The 23,413-nt window shown below is 38.3% G+C and overlaps 1 protein-coding gene across 2 annotated transcripts in view; it reads right to left on the bottom strand.

Moving 5' to 3' along the window:
- Positions 1-487: 487 nt before the first annotated feature.
- Cfap299 (cilia and flagella associated protein 299) overlaps positions 488-23,413 on the bottom strand; it is a 450,575-nt gene continuing 427,649 nt past the window's right edge. Inside the window, exons 5-6 of one of the 2 annotated variants that reach the window (XM_040747461.1) lie at positions 18,528-18,657; positions 488-710 (exon numbers count right to left, since the gene is read on the bottom strand). In XM_040747461.1, coding sequence (XP_040603395.1) covers positions 615-710; positions 18,528-18,657 — 226 coding nt within the window. In that variant the 3' untranslated portion in view covers positions 488-614. The remainder of the gene's footprint in view (positions 711-18,527; positions 18,658-23,413) is intronic. The other variant, XM_040747462.1, reaches the window with a different exon arrangement.

Genomic DNA, 23,413 nt, shown 5'->3' with positions numbered 1-23,413 from the left:
ATTTCATCTCCTTGGCTCCATTGTTGTGGGACGCAGGTCATCCAGGCACACAGACAAGTCAATTTTTATTCACTTCATAATTTTAAAATCTCACCGAGTGTTTCAGATTTTATTTACTCATTCAATACAACAGAAAATCTTGTGTGTTTTTCTGTTCTAGTCTTCCAGTTGGAGGCTCCTTATTGATATTCAGTAATTTGAGGGGACTGTGCTGCCAGCAATGCCACATGGCATCATATTTGGTACTAGATTTGGCAATACTGGGACCTGGAACATTTTTGTTTTGGAACATCTGAGTTACAAAAATATGTCACCAATTAGTGTATCTTTGAAGTGGCAGCAAGATTCTCTTCCATGGGCTTTTGCAACCAGCCTGTGTTCAGAAAAATTAAAAAAGAAAATAAAAAGAGAGAGAGAGAAGAAGAAAAACCGAGACCAGAGCAAGAGGCTATCAATAAAATAAAAAAGTCAAGATTACAGTTCTTTCTTTGTTAACTTTTATTACTTTCATTTGCCTTCTAGCCATAGGATCCATTTATGCTTCCACTTTGCTTTTGACCAAAGAATTCACTTAAATGTAGCAAACAATAAGGAAATCATTTACTAGGGGGTGCTTAAGTTTTCCTTCGGGAAACGTGGTCAAACAGAACAGCATGTGTGTAGAGCTCTGTCTGGATAGGAATTCTAGTAGAGTTGTCACCTGGGTGAGCCTAAAATACAAATTTCATAGTTAGTCAAGTCCATGAACATAACTGGCATGAAATGGGTTTTCATTTCGCTTTGATATTAAAGAGAACAGGATGTGGAAAGCTGTTTCCATGGAAACCATTGCAAGATCCCTCCCCTCCAATTCTTTTCTCTGGAGTGGTGATAGGTGATGACCCCTGTCAGCAGCTTTAGCCTGCGTTGTGACATTATTGAAGTACCAGTCATCACAGTGTGCCCCAGGCTCCAGCTGGACTCTCTAACTCCAACTCCACAGAAATCTTCATCAAGGGCTCTATAAGTAGATGTTATTTCAAAGCCACAATTAAAAAACTCTCTGAGTTTGCTCCTGGTATGTCACATAAAGATGTCTACAGCTCAGTCATTGTTTAGACCAGTGAGACTATCTGCCCATGGTGGGTTTCACAAAAAGCTTCCTTCTCATTGGCTTTAAAATGAACTTAACTGGATGACTTTTTCTCTTTAAATTGAAATCCATGAGAGAAATCTGGTCCCTTTACCTTTACTCAGGATTGTCTATCACTAGCTAAGAGGAAACCATGGGGACTGTTACTTGCTAATCCCATTATTGATAAAGAGAGATAAAAAGTCTGGATAAAGCTAATTCTTAAAGGGAAGAAGGTTTATTTCCAAATGATTTATATGATATTCACCATTAGGTCTTTTGTATATTTAACATAAAAAACATCAAGATAACTGGGTCATTCTTACCATGTTGTGTACAGAACTGAAAAAGAATATAGACCTAGAATTACAGAGAAATTTTTTATTGCTTTTCCCTTGTGACATTGAATTTCTTGCATCATTTGTAAAAGGGTATTTTGGGCCTATGCTGTATTAGTAACAGTTGGGACAATTAAGTCTTTGTAATGAACACAACAAAAGATGATGGGGGTGTTTCTGGCACTTCCTTCATACACATTTCTGCCATTCTCTAACTTTGTATTATTTTACAATTTTCAAATTGTAGAAAACTTCTGTTAATGCAAAATATATTCTTATCTACAAAAATGCAAGCTTTATAGCGTTGAGTAGGATGCAATTAGTATTATGCAGAGGGAAATAATTGCATCTATTTAATCTCAATTTTCCTTATTTCTTGTGTGCATATTTCTGCTCTTTGAATTTTCATGTTATATTATTCTGGTTTCCTCTATAATGGACAGATAAAGTAAAACTTTTGAAACGTTTGCTTTGTATCTGTCTGAGAGCTATGGCTACACCCTTTCCAGAAAGCCATCTTTTAAACATTGCAGACATTCCTAATACCCAGTAGGTTCATCTAATGGCTGGGTCTCCTGTGCTTCTGAGGGTAGTGTATTCTAACTCTTCTTGGCTCCCAGAGCTAAATCTCCAGGAGCAATGAAAGGCTAATTTATCTGATAATCTGTTTCTATGCTGATCTTCTTTTAACCAATTTTGTGAATTTGGTTTTGTATTTGGAATTTTTGTAATTGGTAAATTCTCCACTGGTGACAACAGTGTAATTTTAACCATTTATCTTTGCAATCTTTCTAAATACTGTAATGGAGTTAAGGGTTAGTCCTCTTCTGTGTTCAATGAGAGACAGTAGGGAATCCAGCTTTTTAAAACGTTGTCTTCATCGTTTGTCTGCTTGCCTGATTTAAGGTTAAGAATCTTCTCTTTCTCACTGGAATGATGCTAACTCTACATAAACCCTGGTGCTTTTGTGTGTGTTTGCCTCTGATGTGTGTCGATGCTGAGATTTCTTTATTGGTTGTTATGCATTTCTGTCTTTCTATGTTGATGGTTATGATATAGAGAGTCCTTTATCTTTTTGTCCTTTATTCCTATTTCTGGAATATTGTAGTTTGCCCAAACTTGATGGGCCTGCTTTCCTGGCTTACTCATTCTTTCCTTTCCAATTATATCAAAGGGATATTTAAAAGCCTGTGTAATTTGGCTACATAGAAAAGACACTCTGCTTGACAATAATTTGTTGGTTTTTTGTTTTGTTTTGTTTTGTTTTTTGTGTAACTTGTTATTTCCTGGGTAATTTAGAAAAAATCCAATAAAATTAAAACAAAACAGATACCTCACTAATAACTAGCTAAGGCTCTTTACAACTATTTTAAATTCTGTTTAAAAATAGTTTACTACTTAAAATGCTTGCTTAAGTAGCTAACTCAGTATTTCTCTGGCACCCTGATCTTTATCAAATTTCTGAATGCCCTCTGACAATACTGATTGTTTATTATTATAATAATAATAATTATTATTATTATTATTTTGCTATTCTACAATTGGACCCTAAGTAGAAAGAAAAATTGAAAAAACCTTCAGGATATCTTTTATACTTGAGACTATATTTAAAACCTCCCTGGAGGACCCTGGGAAAAACTCACACAAAGATTTAATCATTTATTTTGAAAAATGCTATTAAAAAACAGGCTCCTACCAGAGCGATTGTCCAATAAGGAGAGGTGAGTCACTAATCCCCATCCCTGCCCCATCTTGGCAAATTTGTATGATATGATGTTACTGGAGCAGATCTTTGGGAACATCCATGTGCTCATGGGGGAATCTCCACAGCTTTCTCACCACTCATTACTTTATCTGTTTTGATCCACGGGGAAAACACTGATTACAACTCTAGCGATAACCCCACTCCCAACCTCTGGGTTTGCCTATACTTAACACAGCTCTACTGGCACCTGCCCAATAATATTGGGCAATAACAGCATCATGATATCTGTTACAAATTGATCTTTGTTTAAACACATGAAGGTTGAGGCCTTTGTAGATGGAGTTTCTTTCCTGCCTGGTCCTGTAGCCGTTTAGTCCTGAACACACTGACGCTTATATTAATGATAAACTGTTTGCCCTATGGCTCAGGCTTCTTATTGGCTAGCTCTCTCTTAATTATTAACTTATTTTTATTAGTCTTAAGCATTTCCATGTGGTCTTATCTTACTGGAGAATGCCTGGGCCTCTTGCTCCCTCAACAGCTACATGGCATCCCTCTGGCGGCCTCTCTCTGTATTCTCTCCCTCGAATTCTCCTTGTCTGGCAGCCCCGACTATACTTTCCTGCCTGGTTACTAACCAATCAGTGTTTTTATTGATCAACCAAAAAGAGAAACATATGTACAGAAGGACATCCCCAATCAGGTCTTGGGGCAGACATCAACTTTCTTTACTTAACACTCTTAGTATTAACAATTATGTGTCAGGATAACAATTTTTTTTGATTAATGAAATTGCTTTCATTTGGTTTGCGAATCAGATCTACTATTTGTAGAATTTTTCTAAAATAAAGTTTATCACTCCAGGTTACTTGAAAAACTCTTAGTCTGTTCAACCACCCATTTCTAGCCCCATCATCTGCAATGTTGTCTCTGATGTTTCCCAGAGATCTCTTTGGCAAGGAAGAGGAGGCTCTAATGGAAAGGAACTACCCCTAGACCCTTCTGCATGGCCACTGAAAAGCTGCTCTGACATAGGCTAGATAGTGCAGACAGTTCAAGGATAGACTAAGACAAGAAGTCTTTATGCCTAAGGAAAGTGTAGTATGTGGTGACTAGCTCAGACACCATGCAATGGGCCTGAATGAACTAATGACAGAAATCTTGCATAGTTTATTTGCAATATTGTTGACGATAATGTAATCTACTGTTTTATGGATACATACGAATTCAGTTTTTCTTTCCTGAAATGTCAGTAACCCCTAGAAATCTAACAGTTTTTAATCTTCTTTCCTTCCTTCCTTCCTTCCTTCCTTCCTTCCTTCCTTCCTTCCTTCCTTCCTTCCTTCCTTCCTTCCTTCTTTCCTTCCATATTACTGCTGTTGTCTTCTTAAGGTTCTAGGGATTGAATCTCCAGCTTTGGTCATGCAAGGCTCTACCAGTGACCTATAACCCTAGTGTCCTCCCTGAAACATTCTAAAAATCCATATCTCTATCAATGTCTGTATCTGAATTTATCTGTATCCATGTCTGAGATAGAGTCTGCTTCAGTTCCCTTGGCTGTCTTTGAAACCTTGCTCTGTAGCTCAAGTAGGTCATGACTTGAAACCTTTTTGCCTCAGCCTCTGAAGTACATGGTATTAAAGTCCTGTGCCACCAGGACTACATCTGGGTTCTATTCTCATGAAGTGAGATAAACCATTTACAAACGATATCTGGCTCTCTCTTAATCATTTGGCTTCAGAAGTTCCCATTAAATTGCTTTACTTTCAATTGCCATTTAGTAATTAATATAACATCAATGAAAACACAAATCATTATTTTTACCAAGGAGTTTGTAATTGAACAATTAGAAACCCAATACTTGGCTTGAGAGTCATATTTGAAAGCAATGTTCTTAAACTATGTTTTGTTTTTTGTTTTGTTTTGTTTTCAGGAGGCCAAGCCTCGGAGCTCTTTCTGACAAATGATCTGGATTTTTGCTTCAAGGACCCAAAAATATGTCTAAGTAACCAAAAGGTATTTTGAGACCTCAGATGGAAAGACATTTACCTAAATGGATAGCAGTTGCAGGTGGAACCTCATGGAGAGAGAATTTTGGTCTTAGTTTCCTCCCATCAAGATGAAAAACACCAATTCAATATCACAAACTTGAGGGATTCCTTATGCAAATTTCCAAGAAAAATTTAATCTTATTTGTTCAAAGATACATGGCTTCAAAAATGGAGCATGGTGGCGTAATCCTTTAATTCCAGCATTTGAGAGGCAGGGACAGGCAGATCTTCAGGAGTTTGAGGCCAGGCTGGCCTACATAGTAGCCAGGGCTACACAGAGAAACCCTGTCTTAAATATCAAGAAAAAGTACAAAGTTATACAGCTTGGAGTTTATAAGCAGATCAATGTTTGTATTGTTGAATAGCACTTTGTGCCTGAGTGAGGAATCAATGCAGTCAACTTTATTTGATGGTCAAGTAGTCTTTTTGTGAAGTTATTACAATAAAAGTAGGGCAGGATCCTTTTGGAGAAAACCAGGAGTAACTTTGAGATTGGAAAAATAAAAAAATTATGAGTATCTACATTACTTACTCATATATATTTCCATCTTTAATCTATATGACAATAACAATTCTGTCAATGTTATAAATATGACAAAAATTCAACTAATTTATGTGTTCAATTCAAAGGACCTGAGTTTTTGCATTGGTTTTGACAGGTTCATGCTGAGCTTATTCACAAAGATTCGTTAGAAGTTCTTGTCCCTATTATGCCATTTCTTCTTTTATTCTCCCTTTTATTGAAAACAGGTTTTTTAAAATCACATAATATATCTTGATTACAGTTTGCCCTCCTCTATTCCTCTCAGTTACTTCCAAACTCCCTTCACATCCTCTACCCCATTTCTATCTAAGGGATAATTAAAATAAAATATAGTAAGACTGAAATTGGACAAACCCGAGAGAAGGTACAAGAAAATAGACCCACTCTTTCATACATTCAGTACCTCATAAAAACACTAAACTGAAGCCATAATATATACGCAAAGGACCTGGTACAGATCCCTGCAGATGCTCGCCATGTTGCTTCAGTCTCTGTGATTTCATATGACTTAATACTACTAATTTAGAGGGCCATGCATTCATGGTGCTCTCCATCCCCTCTGGGTCTTACACCCTCCTTTTTTATCTCCACTTCTGTAAGGTTCCCTGAATCCTGAGGGGAGGAATTTGAGAGAGACACCCTGTTAAGAGCCCAGTGTTCCAAAGTCTCTCACTTGAGTGATTTCCTTTTTAATGTTTCTTTGGACCAGTAGAAATATCCGTCAGTTAAAAAACTACCACATATATTCATTTTCTATTTTCATAGGGATCATGGTTCTATGTTCCTTGAGACATTGTTGCTTAACAACAGACCTCAAGAGTGCATACATAGCAGTCACACCACAATGCAGCCGGTGGAGAGAAGTCAGCATCTAACAAGCTTTATCTCCACACTCATAGCCCTGTACGAAACTGCTAAACAAACAAAAACAAACCAAAACACTTTTCCTGCAATCATTAATAGGTCCCCGGAGTGGCAGACTCCCAAGCTGAGTATAGGTATAATAAGATCAAGTACAAAATAATGAAATATGAAATTCTGAATATTAATCATTTGCTGGACAAAGAAATGCCATCCTTGTCCCACTAAGCCCTACTAGAATTGCAGATTTAAATATAATTAGAAAACCACAAAACTGAAAGTAAATACAAGTAAACAATTCCCATCTTAGAATGAAAACTTTTAGAATCAACAGTGAAAAGCAAATTTCAAGGAGAGACATCAGTAGTTTGGACAAATATTTTAAGCTTTTCTGCGCTACAAATCATTATAAATACTAAAAGACTGATATTAGCTTGAGGTGTGTTACTAAACATAAGATAACTAAAAAAAACCATAAATATAACACGCTAACACCTGTGTGAAAGAAATGTTCATTTCCTGTAACAGTAAAAGTACAAATAAAAAGGACTCCAACAAATCTGAGGATAAGAGTTTTAAAAATGTGCAAAATAAATAACGTCAAAACAGTCCAGGTATAATTGTAAATTGAGATGATCTAATCCAACATCATTGATGATATTAGACAATGCTTTACAGAGAATTTATATTTTGACTAAATAATTTTCACTTTTAAAGGAAAAAATCTTCTTAGAAATAGAAGTAATTCCTTACAATTATTTTTTTGTCTTTCTGGCCTTTTGCTTATATATTATGGTTTCTGATTTTGTGTTTTTATGGGATGTGTGGGTGTATTTCCTGTGTTTTTCTTACTTTTAAAAATTCTGGTATTTGTTTGTTTGCACATTTGTTTTCTAAATAGAGAGACAAGAATGGTGTGGAGTTGAGTAGGTGGGGAGGATCTGGGAGAACTGTAAGAGGAAACTATCCTAGGAATATATTGTATCAATTTTTTTTCCGCTAAATAATGAAATAATTGCTTAAGGTGTGGTTGGTCTTACACTTGCCATGACTCTGTACCTCATTCTATTGATTTCTGATACTTTATTTTCATTAGAAATAAGTTCTACTAAACATTGACAAATGGGATCTATTAAACTAAAAAGCTTCTGCATATATCAAAGCAAATGGTCAGTGGAGTGAAGAGACAGCCCACTAGCAGGTAGAAGAATTTTGGAAGCTATACCTTGAAGAGAAGATTAACATCTATAATATACAAAGAATTCCAAGACCCAAACATAAAGAAAGCCACTGAATTAAAAATGAACCATTGTTCTAAACACAGATTTCTCAAAAGAAGAAAGGCAAATGGTTAACAAACACATTGAAAATATTCAGTATCATTCGCAGCCAAGGAAATATAATTAAAACGAGATGGGAATTCTATTTCATTCTAGTCAGAATGGAAATTATCAAGAAATCAAATGGATACTGGGGAGGATATGAAGAAATAACAGAAATTCCTACTCTCTTTTGGTGGAAAGGTAAACTGCTGCAGTCACTATGGAACTCAATATGAAGGTCAGCTAGACACCATATGACCCTGGTACCCTGAAATCTGAAATGCTAGAGAATGATGTTCTCAAACGCCATAGGTTACTAAGCAAAACTTGCAGTGTCAGGTGAATACTTGTTAATGAGAAGCTACCAAAACAGTGTAAACTTTCGTCATTCTTCTTTGTGGTTCACCAGAACTGATGAGATCCCACTGCTGAAAACCCCATATCTTGGTTGCAAGAGGCAGAGAAATCAAACTTTTTCACTGAGCTGCATGTTTCTTTCTTGTTGGCCATAATAGTGCCACAAGATAATACAGGCAACTTGGGAGAAAATATGACAGTGGCCTTCCCTAGCTATGAAACTGATAATCTATAGTACTAACCTGCTAGGCCAAATGTGCCCACTGATCAATAGTAGAACGATATGTATGGGGCTAATTTACCACTCTCTGGTTGGGTTTAGTTCTTCTCCACAAGAGTAAATTCATAATTCTGTAAATCCAGCCCAAAGCTTGTAGCTGAAGAGGTTTAAGCTAATGGGGGTGAACTTATGTCTGTGGTTTAAATTGTCATGAATGTGAGTTTCTTTCTAAATATGCTGGTAGACAAATTCTATTCTCAGCCTTCATCAGAGATGCCTTTTTTCCAGTGAATGGTGGTGAATACAGAGATACATATCTGCTCAAGGTACTGAGCATAAGTAACGGTCAAATGGTTAACACTAAACTAGTTATTTCTACCATATCCTCCCTTTAAGTCTCAGGTGTCACTGCAGAACAGGGGGCAGAAAGAATTCAAGAACAAGAAGATAGAAGGAGGAGGTGTGAAATATTATTTTTGAGCATGGTATGGGCAATCAATTATGATTTCACAGCAACTGTGCCTGCCTACAATGGACCTGTACAATACTGGTCCTATCAGCAAGTTATCATGGATCAGGAAGGAGTTGCTGAACTATTGACTACTGATGGTTTCTGGGGTAGAGTTGTTCATTCACTGAGGAGTTTCCCAGGCTCCAAATGATACCACCTAACCCATGATCACATAGATGATCCAAGTCAAACTCAATCTCTACAAAATCAAAACTAGACACAACAACAATGACAGCTACAACATCATGCCTGTGGGAATGAGAGCTGTAAAAAGGAGGAGTATTAACAGGGGTTGAAGGGAAATTACAGACAATGGGTTTCAGGAAGCAGAATGCATGCCCTTTATATATGAGTGAAAATGTCAAAGACCAGAGTCAATAAAAGTTATTAAAGAAAAAAGAAATCAGATCTCAGCAATGATAGAAGAAATACTTTTTGTGTTCAACTTAGCTTTCTTCTTGGTACCAAACTAACCCTCTACTCTTCCTATGACTCCTAGAATGTGATAGTGTATTTGTGCAAAGGGGCAGCAAGAAATGGAGCTAAAGCTCTTGTCCCCAGATCTCTGCCTCACAATCCCCTGGGTCTTATTGATTCTATTATCCTTAGGCATCACATGTGAAAGGGCTACTTTTGTAATGAGAAAGGCAACTGGATAATTTTCTCACTTTTTATTGGGCTATGCACATTGAATATCATTAATGATACTCCACTTGAATAGTACAAGTTGTCAATCTTATTATTTTTACTAAAACATGAGAGCTATGTAATAATTCAACATAATGGGTTTGAATTTTCTTCTCCCCAGTTTGCCTTTCTTGTGTTATACTTCATATATGAGTTCATGTCTTGGACACCTAACAACGTGTGCTTCTCTCTAGGGCTTGTTCCATAAATACTGCATATAAAATTAAAATCAGTTTTCCAGGTCAAGAGGAAGACATAGCACTTAAGTTTTAAGAGTTTTAATTCATAAAAGCCAAGATCTATTATGTAATTTTTAATGGATTCCTTAAGGCCATTGATTCTAGTAGTAGTCAGTTGAGTAAATACTAATTTATATGTGGTGGACTCTCAGTTCAGATATACCAGGTGATTGCCCAAGGGAGAAAATGTTTAAAATCTACTTAGTATATGGCTGTTTTAGGGATATAATCAACCAAATATTCAGTAATTTAGGGTGCAAACCCAGAAAGTTGGCAACACCTCAGCTTTACTTAATAACTGTGACTGTGCCATTGTTAAAAAGCAACCTTTACAGGCAGACTCTTGAGGAAAAGCCAAAGGCCCAAAGACGGAGTTGCTGATTCAGTAAGTGTCCCTTGCTCCACTGAGCTGAGGTCAGGCATCTTTGCAGTGGGGTTTGAGGAGACATTCTTGAAGAAGGAGGAAGCTGGAGTGTCATTTTATCCCTGCCTCTTCAGCATCTTGCTTTCGGTCCTTGTCTTTAGTGATTAAAAGGAAATATACCTGGCTCTTGTAAGAAGACAGATTGTCAAACTGAGATATTCCCCAGGGGATCAAGCTCCAAGAAATTCAATGAGAACCATCTGCCTGGAGGGTGCAGGAATGCCATGGGCTTCCATCTAGAGAGCAGCAGTTTCAAGCGAGGGAAGGACTGGGATTTTAAGGTCTGGGTGCCAAGGGAAATTAGAATCAATGAATTCACAGGCTGGAGGCAGAGTGATGGAGGCAATTAACACCTTTCCTCCTAATAGCAAAAAGCACTCGGGTGGTAGATTCTGGAGCTGAGGAGAGAGGCATAAGCACTAATGGAATCATCATCCAAATTCAATTAAAAAAAAACAAACAAACAGCAAAACCGAGGACAGGTGCTTATGTTTGACACATGTACTTAACTTAAAATCTTATTTATCTAGCATTCTGTTGGTCACATAAAAAGTAGAATTCAACATGTTTTTTAGCACATATATATGCTAAAACGTATTATTGTATATATAACATGTAATAACATCTAGACAATTATCTAAAAATAATTATATGGTTGCCAGTCTCATTCACTCATGCACCTGCCCAACAGCCACTATCCTGCATACCTAGCATCAGTATTTCAAGTGTCAGCTAAGAATGTTTGGGATTAATGCACCTACCAAGGAGAGAAAAGCAAGTCACGTCAACACTTCTGGTAGTTTTCAGCTATGGATACTTTTAGCTTTACATGTTTCTAGTGCTTGAGAGCATAAAGAATTTTGAAGTTAACCTCAAAAGTTCCGGGGGTTATTTCTGGCCCCATTCTTCATTTCTTTAGCAAATGTTTACTATTGAATGTGTCCACTCTACAGATGGCATTGAGCAACTACCACATATGGGCATAGTAGCTCACAGGCAATGCAAACGTGAAACAGAAACATTCCTGCTCTGCACTTCACAGCTTATGATTTGTAAGTTGTGTTTAATGAGATCCGCTGGGCAGATGCACTTCATACAGAGATTCCTGAGAGGGCCAGAATGGCATGAGTAAATGCTACCTTACAACTCTTTTCCCTCTCCCATCATGGCCCAAGAAAATAAGGAGAAACTGTAGTGATTTACCATCACTAGGTTTATTCCTGTGAGGGATTCCCAGGAGTCTTGGGACATGGACAGCACTTTTAGTCTCCTTGTGTAACTTTAAGAGCTAAATTGTGAACTGAAACACTTAAACCAGAGACTGCTGACTTAAAATTTATTATCAGGGAATGAATGTGGTTCCTTTATGCACACACTAAGTAAACGAAGCAGTAACTAGGGAGACATTATCGTGGAAAGCAGTTCACCGTTAAGGATACACAGTTGTGATTGGTCTTCAAAGGAAGAGGGACCCAGACACACAAAGAAGCCAGACGCGCATCCTGCATGTCATGTACCTCCCAAACTGCCACACTTACAACAGTCCCTGAAAGGGTGACTGTGTAATGCCACGCATGCTTAATTTCACCAGTGCGTTGCACTCAGCAGAATTCTCTGAGTCCTTCCAATGGTTGCGTTGCTTGTATTGTTACCGGTCACTTAGTGAGCAGCTGTAGCCAAGTTAAGCTCTAGTGTGCGACTCCTTTCAGAGGATGGAAAGGCCAGAGGGGTGAGGACGGCGCTGAAGTGGGTGCTTCTGCAAACTTTCCTAGGTAAATACACGTTCTCTAATCTGTCTCTGGGAGGAAGATCAGGCTAGTTGGGAAACGGAAGGCATCAACCCACAGTCTGCTCACAGAACAGATCCTCTACTTTCTTCCTGTGCTCTCATGCTGCGCTGACCTGCTGTGGCGTTTCCTCCCAGGCTGCTCTGTCCTGCACCCCTTATCCACACCGCACGGGACCTTCATCCTGTTATTTCTTTGCATAAGCCTTGGCATATTTCTCCATCACCTCGCAAGAGCAGAGCAAGGTCCTCTTGAGTCCTCCACACTCACGCCTTGTCATGATCCTTCCCACTGCACCCGCCCAGGTGATGCAGAAGCATAGTGAGCTGTTAATTTCTTTGGTCTGTCTACCCCCTACCCACTCTGCAAGTTCAAATCCTTAATCACCCTAGTACCAGTTTAAGCGTTCAAGACATTTCCTCATACCCCATCACTAGATCTTCCACCAGCCGCACGCCCAAGACTAAAGGTTCTCTCTTCTTCCTCTGAACTCTCCAAGTGGTAGCTCAATCTGTGACCCAAATGTGTGTTCATATGCTTGTTTCCTCCAAGCAAAATAGAAGACAAAACAAAAGAAACTAAAAACACCCACAAGCAGTTAGAGGGCAAAGGTTGAGGTCTTTCTCATCTTTGTCTCCCCATTAGTGTTTCACAATTATTGAATTTTAAGTGTCATGGATAGCTTCTACTGTAAATCATGTCATCTTAAATACATTTAAGCTATTTGAGTGTGTTTAAAAGTCAAAACTACAATGTGGTAAAAGGGGAACACTCCTCCATTGCTGGTGGGAGTGCCAACTTGTTCAGCCACTTTGGAAATCAGTATGGAGATTTGTCAAAAAAAATGGGAATAAACCTACCACAAGACCCAGCAACTCCACTCTTAGGCATATATCCAAAAGATGCCCATTCATACAACAAGGATTTCTGTTCCATTATGTTCATAGCAGCATTATTTGTAATAGCCAGAACTTGGAAGCAACCTAGATGCCCCTCAACCAAAGAGTGGATAGAGACAATGTGGTGTATTTATACAATGGAGTACTATTCAGCAGAAAAAAACAATGGAATCCTGAGATTTGCAGGCAAATGGATGGCACTAGAAGAAACCATCCTGAGCGAGGTAATCCAGTCACAAAAAGAGAAACATGGCATGTACTCTCTCATATATGGATTTTAGACATAGATCTGGGGAGTGCCAGCCTACAATACCATGACTAGAGTCTGGGAAACAGAACCTTCATTCAGTGGCTGATGGAAAAAGAGGCAGACTCCCATGGCTAAGCACTGAGCTGAACTCAAGAAAGCCAGTAACAGAGAGGGAGGACTGATGACCAAAGGGATTAAGACTGGGCTGGTTTAACCCCCAGAAATAGCTGACTTGACAAGGGTTAGCTCTTGAATCCCAGACTGATGCCTGGGAACCCAGCATGGGACTGATCAAGACCCCCTGAATGTGGGTGTCAATGAGGAGGCCTAGGTAATCTATTGAGCCTTGGGCAGTAGATCAGTATTTATCCTGGGCATACAAATGGACTTTGGACTCCCATCCAACAAGGTGAGGTGCACTCTCACCCTGAACTCTTGGGGGAGGATCTAGGCCCTGCCCTGGATGAAATGACAGACTATGGACACCCCCATGGAGGGCCTCACCCTCCCTGGGGAATTGAGGGGATATTGGGGGGGTTGGGGGAAGGGCATGGGAGGAGGGGAGGGAAATGGAGAGAGACCTGGAACTGACTTGTGAAGCGACCTTGTTTCTAATTTAAATTTAAAAATAAATAATAAAAGTAAAAAAAGTCAAAACTACATTGTAACTTAATATTCTCATGGAGGACACCTGAAATTATATATTTCTCTGATTTCAGAAAAAAATACCTGAATTCATAGACAAAAATAAATATTTCCCCAAACCTCTTCTCTGCTGAGAATGCTTTCACTCACATAATTGGCAGCTGTACTAGTTTAAACTACCATGATTACATCCAGCATCGGTGGCATCATCCACAGAATTCTTTACCACCTTGTCATCATTTTCTTTTCAAAGGAATCGCTCATATACTCAGTGAATACTAATCCTTCGTATATGTGCATAGTGTATCGGTGTACATGTTCATGTATATACGAGTGTGTAATGAGTGTGTAATGCGGGTGTGTGTTGCAGAAGTGAGAGGATGGTGTCCCATGCCTTCCTCATTTGCTCTCCACCTCAATGTTTTGAGCCAGGATCTCTCACTGAACCTGGACCTTGGTAACTGAGCTAGGCTGGCCAGCCAGAGAGATCGTCCCAAGCTCTAGCATTACAGACGTGCACCACTGTGTCTGGCTCTCTAGATAAGTGCCAGGGATCTGAACTTGGGTCTTCATGTTTTCCTAGCATGCACTTTATTTGCTGAGCTGTCTCCCCAGCTTCTTGAGCACCTATTAATTAGTGTTTGAAGTGCTGGGTTCTCATGAGCCACTTCCATTATAGTGACAGGGCAGGACATGTTTGTGGGGGGAGCTAGTGTGACTAAGAAAGCCCCCCCCCGTTATAACTATCCAACCTCATCTCCCTTATCTTGCTTGTTTTTGTGCACCCTTGTTAATGGTAAGACTCTAAACAAACTGTCTTCTGCCAGTCTTTTTTTTAAGTAAAAGAAAAAAATGCCACCCCCCACCTCATTTGTTCGGATAACACAGAGGAGTAAGTAAAAAGAGCTTCCACTCTGCCCCTCTAAGATAATACACTGGAAACATTTTGGTGGGTGTGAATCACTAAGACAAGCATTCTTCACTCAAAAATAGAAACTTGCCTTATTTGTTCCAGATGTTATACAGCTGCAGGGAGGTTAAAGCCAGTGGTCTTGTTTTTAATGCAACCAAACTCTTCACTGCATTTGGAATTTCTTAACCCGTGAACTCATATTACTTGTTCTAAGACCTGCACTATTTTCCTTTTCTGACTGCTTCCATTCACAAACAGCTGCTTCGTGGGAACCAAGATTTAGAATTAATGAGGCTACATCTGTTGTGCAAAGGAAACACATCCTGTTTACCACTGTTTCCACCTTTTATTTATTGTAACCTCTTTAATTTGAGGCATCAAGTATTTTGGAGACAGCACCCGAAGGAAAAGAATGGAAGGGATGGGCTATGTCCTTATGCAGCCCCTGACCCATCTATATTACAAGTTGTTCACTTTTGAAAAATCAAAAGTAAAATGATTATGAGAAATACTAAATATAAAAAGATGTGATTCTTATAATTTGTAGTTATTAAAACATGCACTTTATCACATTTCTTAGTTCCCTGGAAGTTTTATGTTGGGGACTTAGGAAATACAAAACATCAGGGCGCTTTGAAATGATGAATACAAATTCTGTAGGGGACACACATGCGATGCCTAGATTATAAAAATTAAAGTCTTCAGTATTCTACTTATATTAGGGAAGAGAATGCCAGGCTTCTTAGGTTACTGCTTTTCTAGGGAGGAGCTTCCTAAACCATGGATCATGGGCTAGCATGGAATCATGAAATTTGTTCTTCTTGGGCTCAATGGAGACTGAGTCTGACAATGAAGTTAGTGCATTTGAGAGATTTGAGAGATCAGAGCTAAACAAATCAAACAACAAACACAAACCCTTCACTCTATCTGTATCACCACACAGGGAAACAATGTAAGTCTCTCAAAGCAATGGGTTAAGGGAGTCATGGCCTACACATTTGCTTCTTGATGTTGAAGCCAGTGTGTCTTTCTAGAAAGTCTGACATTAATTTTATCTTTCTGGAAATAAAACAGAATTAATCTACAGTTCAAACTTTTAAAATTAAGAGGCTATTTGGATATCAACAGATGTCATACTGACTCATTCTAGACTCTTAGTACTCACGAACTGGTTCTTTCACCAAGATTTAGAAACCTTCTTCAAATTAATTTTTTCTAGAAAATAGAGAAAATTTCATGTGTTGGTCATGAAGTTTGTGAGATCGCATGAATAATTTTGGAAGTGGGAGATTTTGTTAAGCATGTTCAAGCAATTGCAAGCAGTGATTCCTCGGGGTCCATAAAACTCCTTTCATGGCATATCTACTTAATGCACACCATTAACTAAAATAGAGTCCCGATGTAGGTCAAATAGGTTAAGTATTATGTTGTTCAAACTTATTTGAACACATTTTCCACAAAATCATGGTGAAGTTGTTAATAATTTGAGGTTTTTCTTAAATATACATCTTAGCTTCTTGAGGAAAACCTCTAAATGCTGTTTATTCAGCTTCCTGTCCATCTAATCACACATTGACACAGGAGGCACTGCTAGATGGAAGGTCTTTTACCAAACTTAATCTTCTCAGAGATTCCTCATAAATGTGGATCCACAGTTCCTCATTTGTGATAAAGACAGGTGTAGCACTTCCTCTAAAAGACACAGCATTGAATAGTAGCTCCTTAGCTAATTATCCAGTATGTCCTCTCCCTGGTCCCAGAACTCATGTTTCCAGTTAGGTGCATGGGGACCTTAAAAAAAAAAAGGACGCTACCCAGACTTTCAGACAGCTGGAGAGGTCACATCTGGCCACACATGAGGCATGGAACATGAGAGAACATTTATGGAGAAACTTTTGGGAAATATCCTGTGAAGGCAGTAAGAGCATAACCTTTGTACCTTTCCCTCACCAGTGGTCTGTTTTGCCCATGCCTGGAGACCATGTGGGCTCCAGAACAAACTCATACTGGTCCCAGGTCGAGGTCACTGTATAGATGGACGATCGGAAGAGAAACAGCTGTCCAGTTGGACTCTGCTCTTTCAGTTGAATGCGATCACAATCAACACTATTTCCTATACAGTATCATTCATTCATTGTTTTGATCCTCAATTACTGAGCCCTTTATGTATGGCAGAATCTGTATTAAGTGATTGTGAAATGAGTCTTTGACTTTATATCTCTAAAACCTTTAGAAAAAGATTTAGAACCCAACTGCCTATACTTTGCCTTTGGCTTATCTTTTCCTCTACAATACGCATATCACACAATTCTTACGTTTTTCAGTCTGTAACACTATTTCCTTGTCTTTGAATTTTAGACTGTCATGTGAAGGAATAACATAAACAAAAAAAAAACCCAAGAAAAAAACAAAGGCAAAAAGTTATTGACAAAAGTGAATAAACACCCAAACAACTCCAGGATAAAACAATGTTACTCAAAATTTTAATTTTTATCCCTTAGACACACAAATGATGATCAAAATTCATGACCTGATTTCAAGTTTTGAAAATATATGATATAAATATTTCCACTTAATAAAATTAAAAGTATTCCTAGAGCACATCCTTAAAGTATTTTAATGAAACATTTTCTAAAGTAACACTGAGAAATATATTTAAAAGGCATATTTATTTTTCAATTGTTTGTCTTTTGACAGAGTCTCACTTCAGCCAAGGCTGGTCTAGAGCCCACTGTCTACCTCAAGCTGGTCTTACTTCATAGCAATCCTTTGTTTGAGTCTCCAAGTTGCTGAGATTAGAGGTAAAAATCATGTTGCCAGGCTTTTTAGTCACATTTTTTCAATGTTAGACATATAGAGAAGGATAAGTATCCTGGGTTGTCTTAGTTATAGTTTCTATTGCTGTGAGGAGACACCACGGCCATGACAATGCTTATAAAGGAAAACATTTAATTGGTGTGTCTAACAGTTCAGTGGTTCAGTTCATTATCATCAGAATGGGGCATGGTGGTGTGCAGGCAAACAAGGAGATGGAGAGGTAGCTGAGATGTTTATATCTTGTTCAGGCAACAGGAAGTGGTCTCAGACACTGGGTGTGGTTTGAACATATATGAGACCTCAGAGCCTACCTCCAGTGACACACTTCCTCCAACAAGGCCACACCCACTCCAACAAAACCACATGTCCTGATAGTGCCACTCCCTTGGGGGTCATTTTCTTTCAAAGTACTACATGAATACAAATAAAAGGTAAGAATCCCTGTCTACTCATATCTCCAATGAAAAGTCTAGACTCCCAAGGATCATAGCAAACAAGACTATCCACTTCTCTCTCATCTAATTATGCTCTAAGCAGGGAGAATTCCTCCCATTTAGTTCTACTTTAATCCCACATAAACTCCTTCTTCTCATAATCTACCAAACTTTAAAGGAGTGCATCCCTCCTTCCTTCCCTCATCCCCTCCCTCCCTTCCTATTTCCTTTCTCTTCTCTCCTTGTCTTTTCTTCTATATGAATGCTCCTGTTTCAGCACAGTTTTTTATCTCTAAACTACAAAACAACCATACAAACTCCAAGTCATAGGGGTGGCAGTCATTTAAAAAATTTTGACTAAGTAGAAACACAACAAATTTTGAAGAAAAATATGAGTTTAAGCCATAATTACCTTTGGGTCAACGTTGAGAATTTTTCTGTCTCTTTTATATTTAAAAAGTAAGCCTTCGGGGTTGTCAGCAATCACTTGATAATTTGGACTTGAATTGCAAAGGGCAATATGACTGTCCCAGTTGTAAAAGCTATAAAAATAAACATTTATAAGGAATTAGGATGTCTAACACATTAAAATGATACACACTTCAGAAAATATTTGAGGCAGTTTTTTTCCTCAAGGATAACCATAGAGAACACATGTGAGATTTGAATTCTAGCTGAGGGATTATGTGAGGTTATTCTCCAATCATTTAGATACATACTTATAATGATTTTACATAATTTCCTGGTTTGGACATTGTATGATTTAGGACTTATTCTAGTATTATATTCACAGGAAGTCAAGGAGAAAATTGATGCAATTTAACATTATTTGTCCCACTGTGCACTCTTCAGGATATAAAAATACTGTTTAGTGGAAAGAAGGGCAGACAAAGTCACCTCTTTCCATTCAAAACAAGCTTGCATTGATTTATTTCTTCCAGAATTTCTATTTCAATTCATTTACCAGGGAATGGAATAACTGTATGTTTGAGTGGTTATCATAGAGCAGACAGGTTTTGGTGTATTCTAATAGGATATCCATATGAAGGTGCTCTCATTTCCTAGGACAAGAGGCTAGACAAGGTGACAAGGTGACTAGCATGGTCAAGCTCTTGCAAGTCACATGTCATAGGGATAACATTCCAGCTCCAACTTGTGTGTTTCCAAGCATACACACGCTCTTCAGCTCCCCAATTATTCTAGCATTTTATCTTTGAAAGCACTCTATGGATGATTTCTAGCTCTTTCCATGTGCTGCTTTTACTTTTCAGTACTGAACACAATACAGCCATTTGAATTGAAAGAATCCTCAGCATATTTTCTTTAATGTGTGTTATTCTTATCAAGACATTTTCAATGTTATGCTTGCTTTTCAAATGACAAAGAGCAAGGGAAGGGTGTAGTATATGGACCTACCTATCTTTCAAATATTTGTAGTGTTTGTTTTTAAATTTTGAAAAAGGTTCATTTTGTATGAGTTCAGGTCTAAGGGCAGGACAGCAGTGTCAGATCCTGCGGAGCTGTAGTTACAGGTAGTTGTGAACTGTCTGAGAACAGAACCAGGACCCCCAGGAAAGCAGTGTATGTTCTTTACTGCTGAGCCATTTCTTACAACCCTTGTAATCTGTATTTTTAATTAGTTTTCCTGGATTCTACCTCTGTGTTCTTTGGCCCACTACTCTTATTTTCCTTCTTCTGAAGGAGATGTCCTCACTGATTAAATTCTTTCTGAATCATTCCATTGTTTGGGGGACCTCTGTGTTACCTTAGTGTTACTATCTGAAAACAGCAACTTGCCAATACCCAGAACTGTGCTTTTGTCCTTGGATGGGTAGATCTTGATGAGAATGGCTACCCTTTCTGAAACGGGCTGAGAAGAAATGGCTTCCAATCACTGCTCTGCTCCAGTATCTTTTGAATGCAACAGTAAGGGAAGCATCAGTTTGGATTTGGGCATCTCACCCTTCTGGCCCACCCTTTAGCTATACTCAGGAATGACACCAACATGATAGGTTCAGTCTCCAACAGGACAAGAGCAGCAAGTGAAAGGCTGAGTTCTGGGGCTTTAGAGGCAAAAGCATAGGCAAGTCTTGGCAGCTAGTTAGATACTGCACCCTTCCAAACTAGGTTTTCTAATTCAGTTTCACCAGAAGAAAAAGGATAGTTTGACCTCACCTTATTGACTTTCAGTTAAGAGATTGCTAGATTAGATGGGGACACGATGTGACTTTTGATTTGACATATGTGTCTAAATAATTATTTATGAGATATAAAGATATAGATAATCCCATCACCGCTCCTGAGTCATAACCATGCTCACAGTGGCATGGTTTATATCGCACATTCCTATCTGGTTGCTCAGACCTCAGGTTAAGCCTTATGGAAACCCAGTCAGGCTTTATTAAACATACTCTTCATATAAAAATTGAGTTTGTATAGCACATAGTGATTTGATGAAACCATTTGGTTTGTCAGTACTTTTCCCTCCTAAACAGCTTCATTTTTTTTCTGTCAATTCTAATGGCTAATAGCATTTAATAAAGAGAATTACTTAACAATAGCAGTTGGATCCTGTATTAAGCCTGATGAATTTCCTCAACTTCTCACCACCCCAGGAAACAAGTATAAAACCGGCCACCTGTACAAGGAGAACTGACAAGGAAATGGAACCTCTGAGGCTTTAAAAGTCCAGCCTGAGTTCTTTCTCCCGAGCAGCCTTCAGGCTTTCGGGAAGCTCTTCCACAGAGGATAGCCAGTTACTGATGTGCAAATGCAGAATTTTGTCACGGGCAGTCCTCCAGAGTATAATTCAACTCTTCCTTTCTGTGCAACCCCATGATAGAGATTTAGCCACTGGGGAATACAAAAAAGTCATGTTTGTCACTTTGCATACATACACATACAAACGTCCTTGGTCTTCTTCCCTTCCTACGTGCTGAAATGGAGATTACAGGAAGCCAGGAGGTGAAGCTATGTGGAGTTTCGTGAAACACCTGGAGTAAAGGAATGGGCTGGCCAGGAACATACTGGCACAAATGGTTTGACAAGACCTCTACGTTTGAAAATGCAAAAAAGGAAATCATGTACAACCTATGGTTCCAACATGTGGGTACTTGTTGAGTATTACTTCTCAACATTTTTTTCTTTTGGGTTTTTCCCTTTTTTCCTTTTTTTTATTCAATTTTAAATAGCTTGCTTCACATGTCAATCCCAGTTCCCTCTCCCCACCTCCTCCCAAACCCTACCACCACCACCCCTAGCCTCCCACCCTATCCCCACTTCCTTCCACATAGGGGATATATAGAGTCTGTCATTTCACTCAGGGCAGGGTCCAGGCACTCCCCTAAGAGTCCAGGCTGAGAGAGCATCCCTCTTTGTGTTATGGACACATGAAGTCCGTTTGTATGCCAGGGATAAACACTGATCTACTGCCCAGGGTCCCATAGGTTGCCCAGGCCTCCTCACTGACTCTCACACTTAGGGGGTCTGGATCAGTCCCTCCCAGCTGTCGGTCTGGGGTCCAAGAGTTCCCCCTTGTTCAGATCAGCTGTCTCTGCTGGTTTTGCAAGCCCATTCTATTCCAATTTGCTCATCGCTCCTCTCTCTGTCATTGGGTTCCATGGTTAGGTTCAGTTCAGTGTTTAACTGTGGTTTTTCAAGACAGGGTTTCTCTGTATCCTGGTACTTGCTCTGCAGATCACAGAGATATGTCATTTAATCCCAGTGTTGGGGAAGTCATTTGTTAATAAAGCACTGCTGGCCAATAGGAATCTAGATAGGTGGGACTAGGAGTCCAGGAGGATTCTGGGAAGGAGAAACACAAGAGAGTCGACATGTGATGCCATGGGGTAGGAAGCCCGGAACTATTCTCCGGTAAGAGACATACTTAGATTAACAATTATGGGGTAATTACTTAAGTCAGAGCTAGCCAGTAAGAAACAAGCAAGGCCAACAGCTTCATAATTAATACAGCGTCTTGTGTGTTTATTTGGGGACTACAAAGCGGCAGAGCCTAGGCAACTGGCGGGTGATAAACCAAAGCACCTAGCAAGGAAAAGCTTCCCTTTACATCCCAGTGATGCATCTTTTATCATAAAATGTTTCAAAAGTGATAATGTGTATTCCCAGGCCTTTCATGTTCTGTTCATACCAGTTTTAAAAAGATGCTTAGTCCAAAATTATAGAATATTAAATGTTTGATGAATCAAACTTTACACCATTGTGAATCTTACAAAAATAAAAATGTTGTCTAGATTCTTCCTAGTTTTTTAGATGATTTTGAAATTAATTGTATAAAATGCTGCTCCATGATTTAAATCTCTATAGTCAATACATCTAATCTCTTCCACCTACAACAATGCCTGGTGGAAAAACCAGCTTGTATTAGTTGGATGAATGGCTTAAATGGGAAGAATTTAAATTTCAAGTTATTCTTCGGAGTTTTAATATATCATTGTTCTATATGTTATTATTATGAAATGGGTTGTTATAACTTCAGGATGATGTATGTTACCTAATGGTGTATAGTATTATGTAAATATTTATTTGCATACAGTTATTCTGAGACAAGTTTCTTTTTGTCCTAACTGTTTTCTCCCATTTGGTTTTCTGGGTTCTTGGTGATGGTAACACTAACAATGATACAACATCCTTAATTCTAATATGAGTATCCTGAAATTCTTAAGTCAACAAAGGATGTAGAAAAAATAATTATGTAAACTAAAACGTACAAATTTATAGCTAAAAATAATAAAGCATTAACTTTTATTAAATATTTTTCAAGCTTTGATGAGTTTTATATTTACTGAACCTTTGCAACAATTTTATTTTTTTCACTTGCAAATTTAAAGAATCATAAAAATTTTATTATGAATTATAAAAATTTATTCTAAATTAAAACAAATAATATAATTTATTTTAAATTATAAATTATATATTTGCCCTTTCCATCTCCTTTCCCCTATCCATCCCACGCCCATTGCAGCTCTCTCCTTCTCAAATTCATGGCCTCTTTTTCTCTTAATATTATTGTTACATGTATTACACATATATGAATACTACCTGTTCAGTCAATTTAGTGCTACCTAGATGCATATGTCTTTAGGGATGACCTCTTGGCATTGGGCAATGACTTAGGGTCTCATTCCTGGGGAAGACAAAACTTGACAATCTTAATTTTAAATAAAAGCTTTTAATGCCTTATATATAAAGCATCACTTTTTTCCAGATGAATAATTTATCTTTTTAGTAAAATATGGGATAAAGTTAAAATTTTCTTTAATTTTTTGGCATCTGGTA

Source organism: Mesocricetus auratus, unplaced genomic scaffold (assembly GCF_017639785.1).
Source record: "Mesocricetus auratus isolate SY011 unplaced genomic scaffold, BCM_Maur_2.0 Super-Scaffold_100006, whole genome shotgun sequence".
Classification (NCBI taxonomy): Eukaryota; Metazoa; Chordata; class Mammalia; order Rodentia; family Cricetidae; genus Mesocricetus; species Mesocricetus auratus.
The sequence above is the reverse complement of the archived record's forward strand: the minus strand, read 5'-3'. Positions and strand labels throughout refer to the sequence as shown.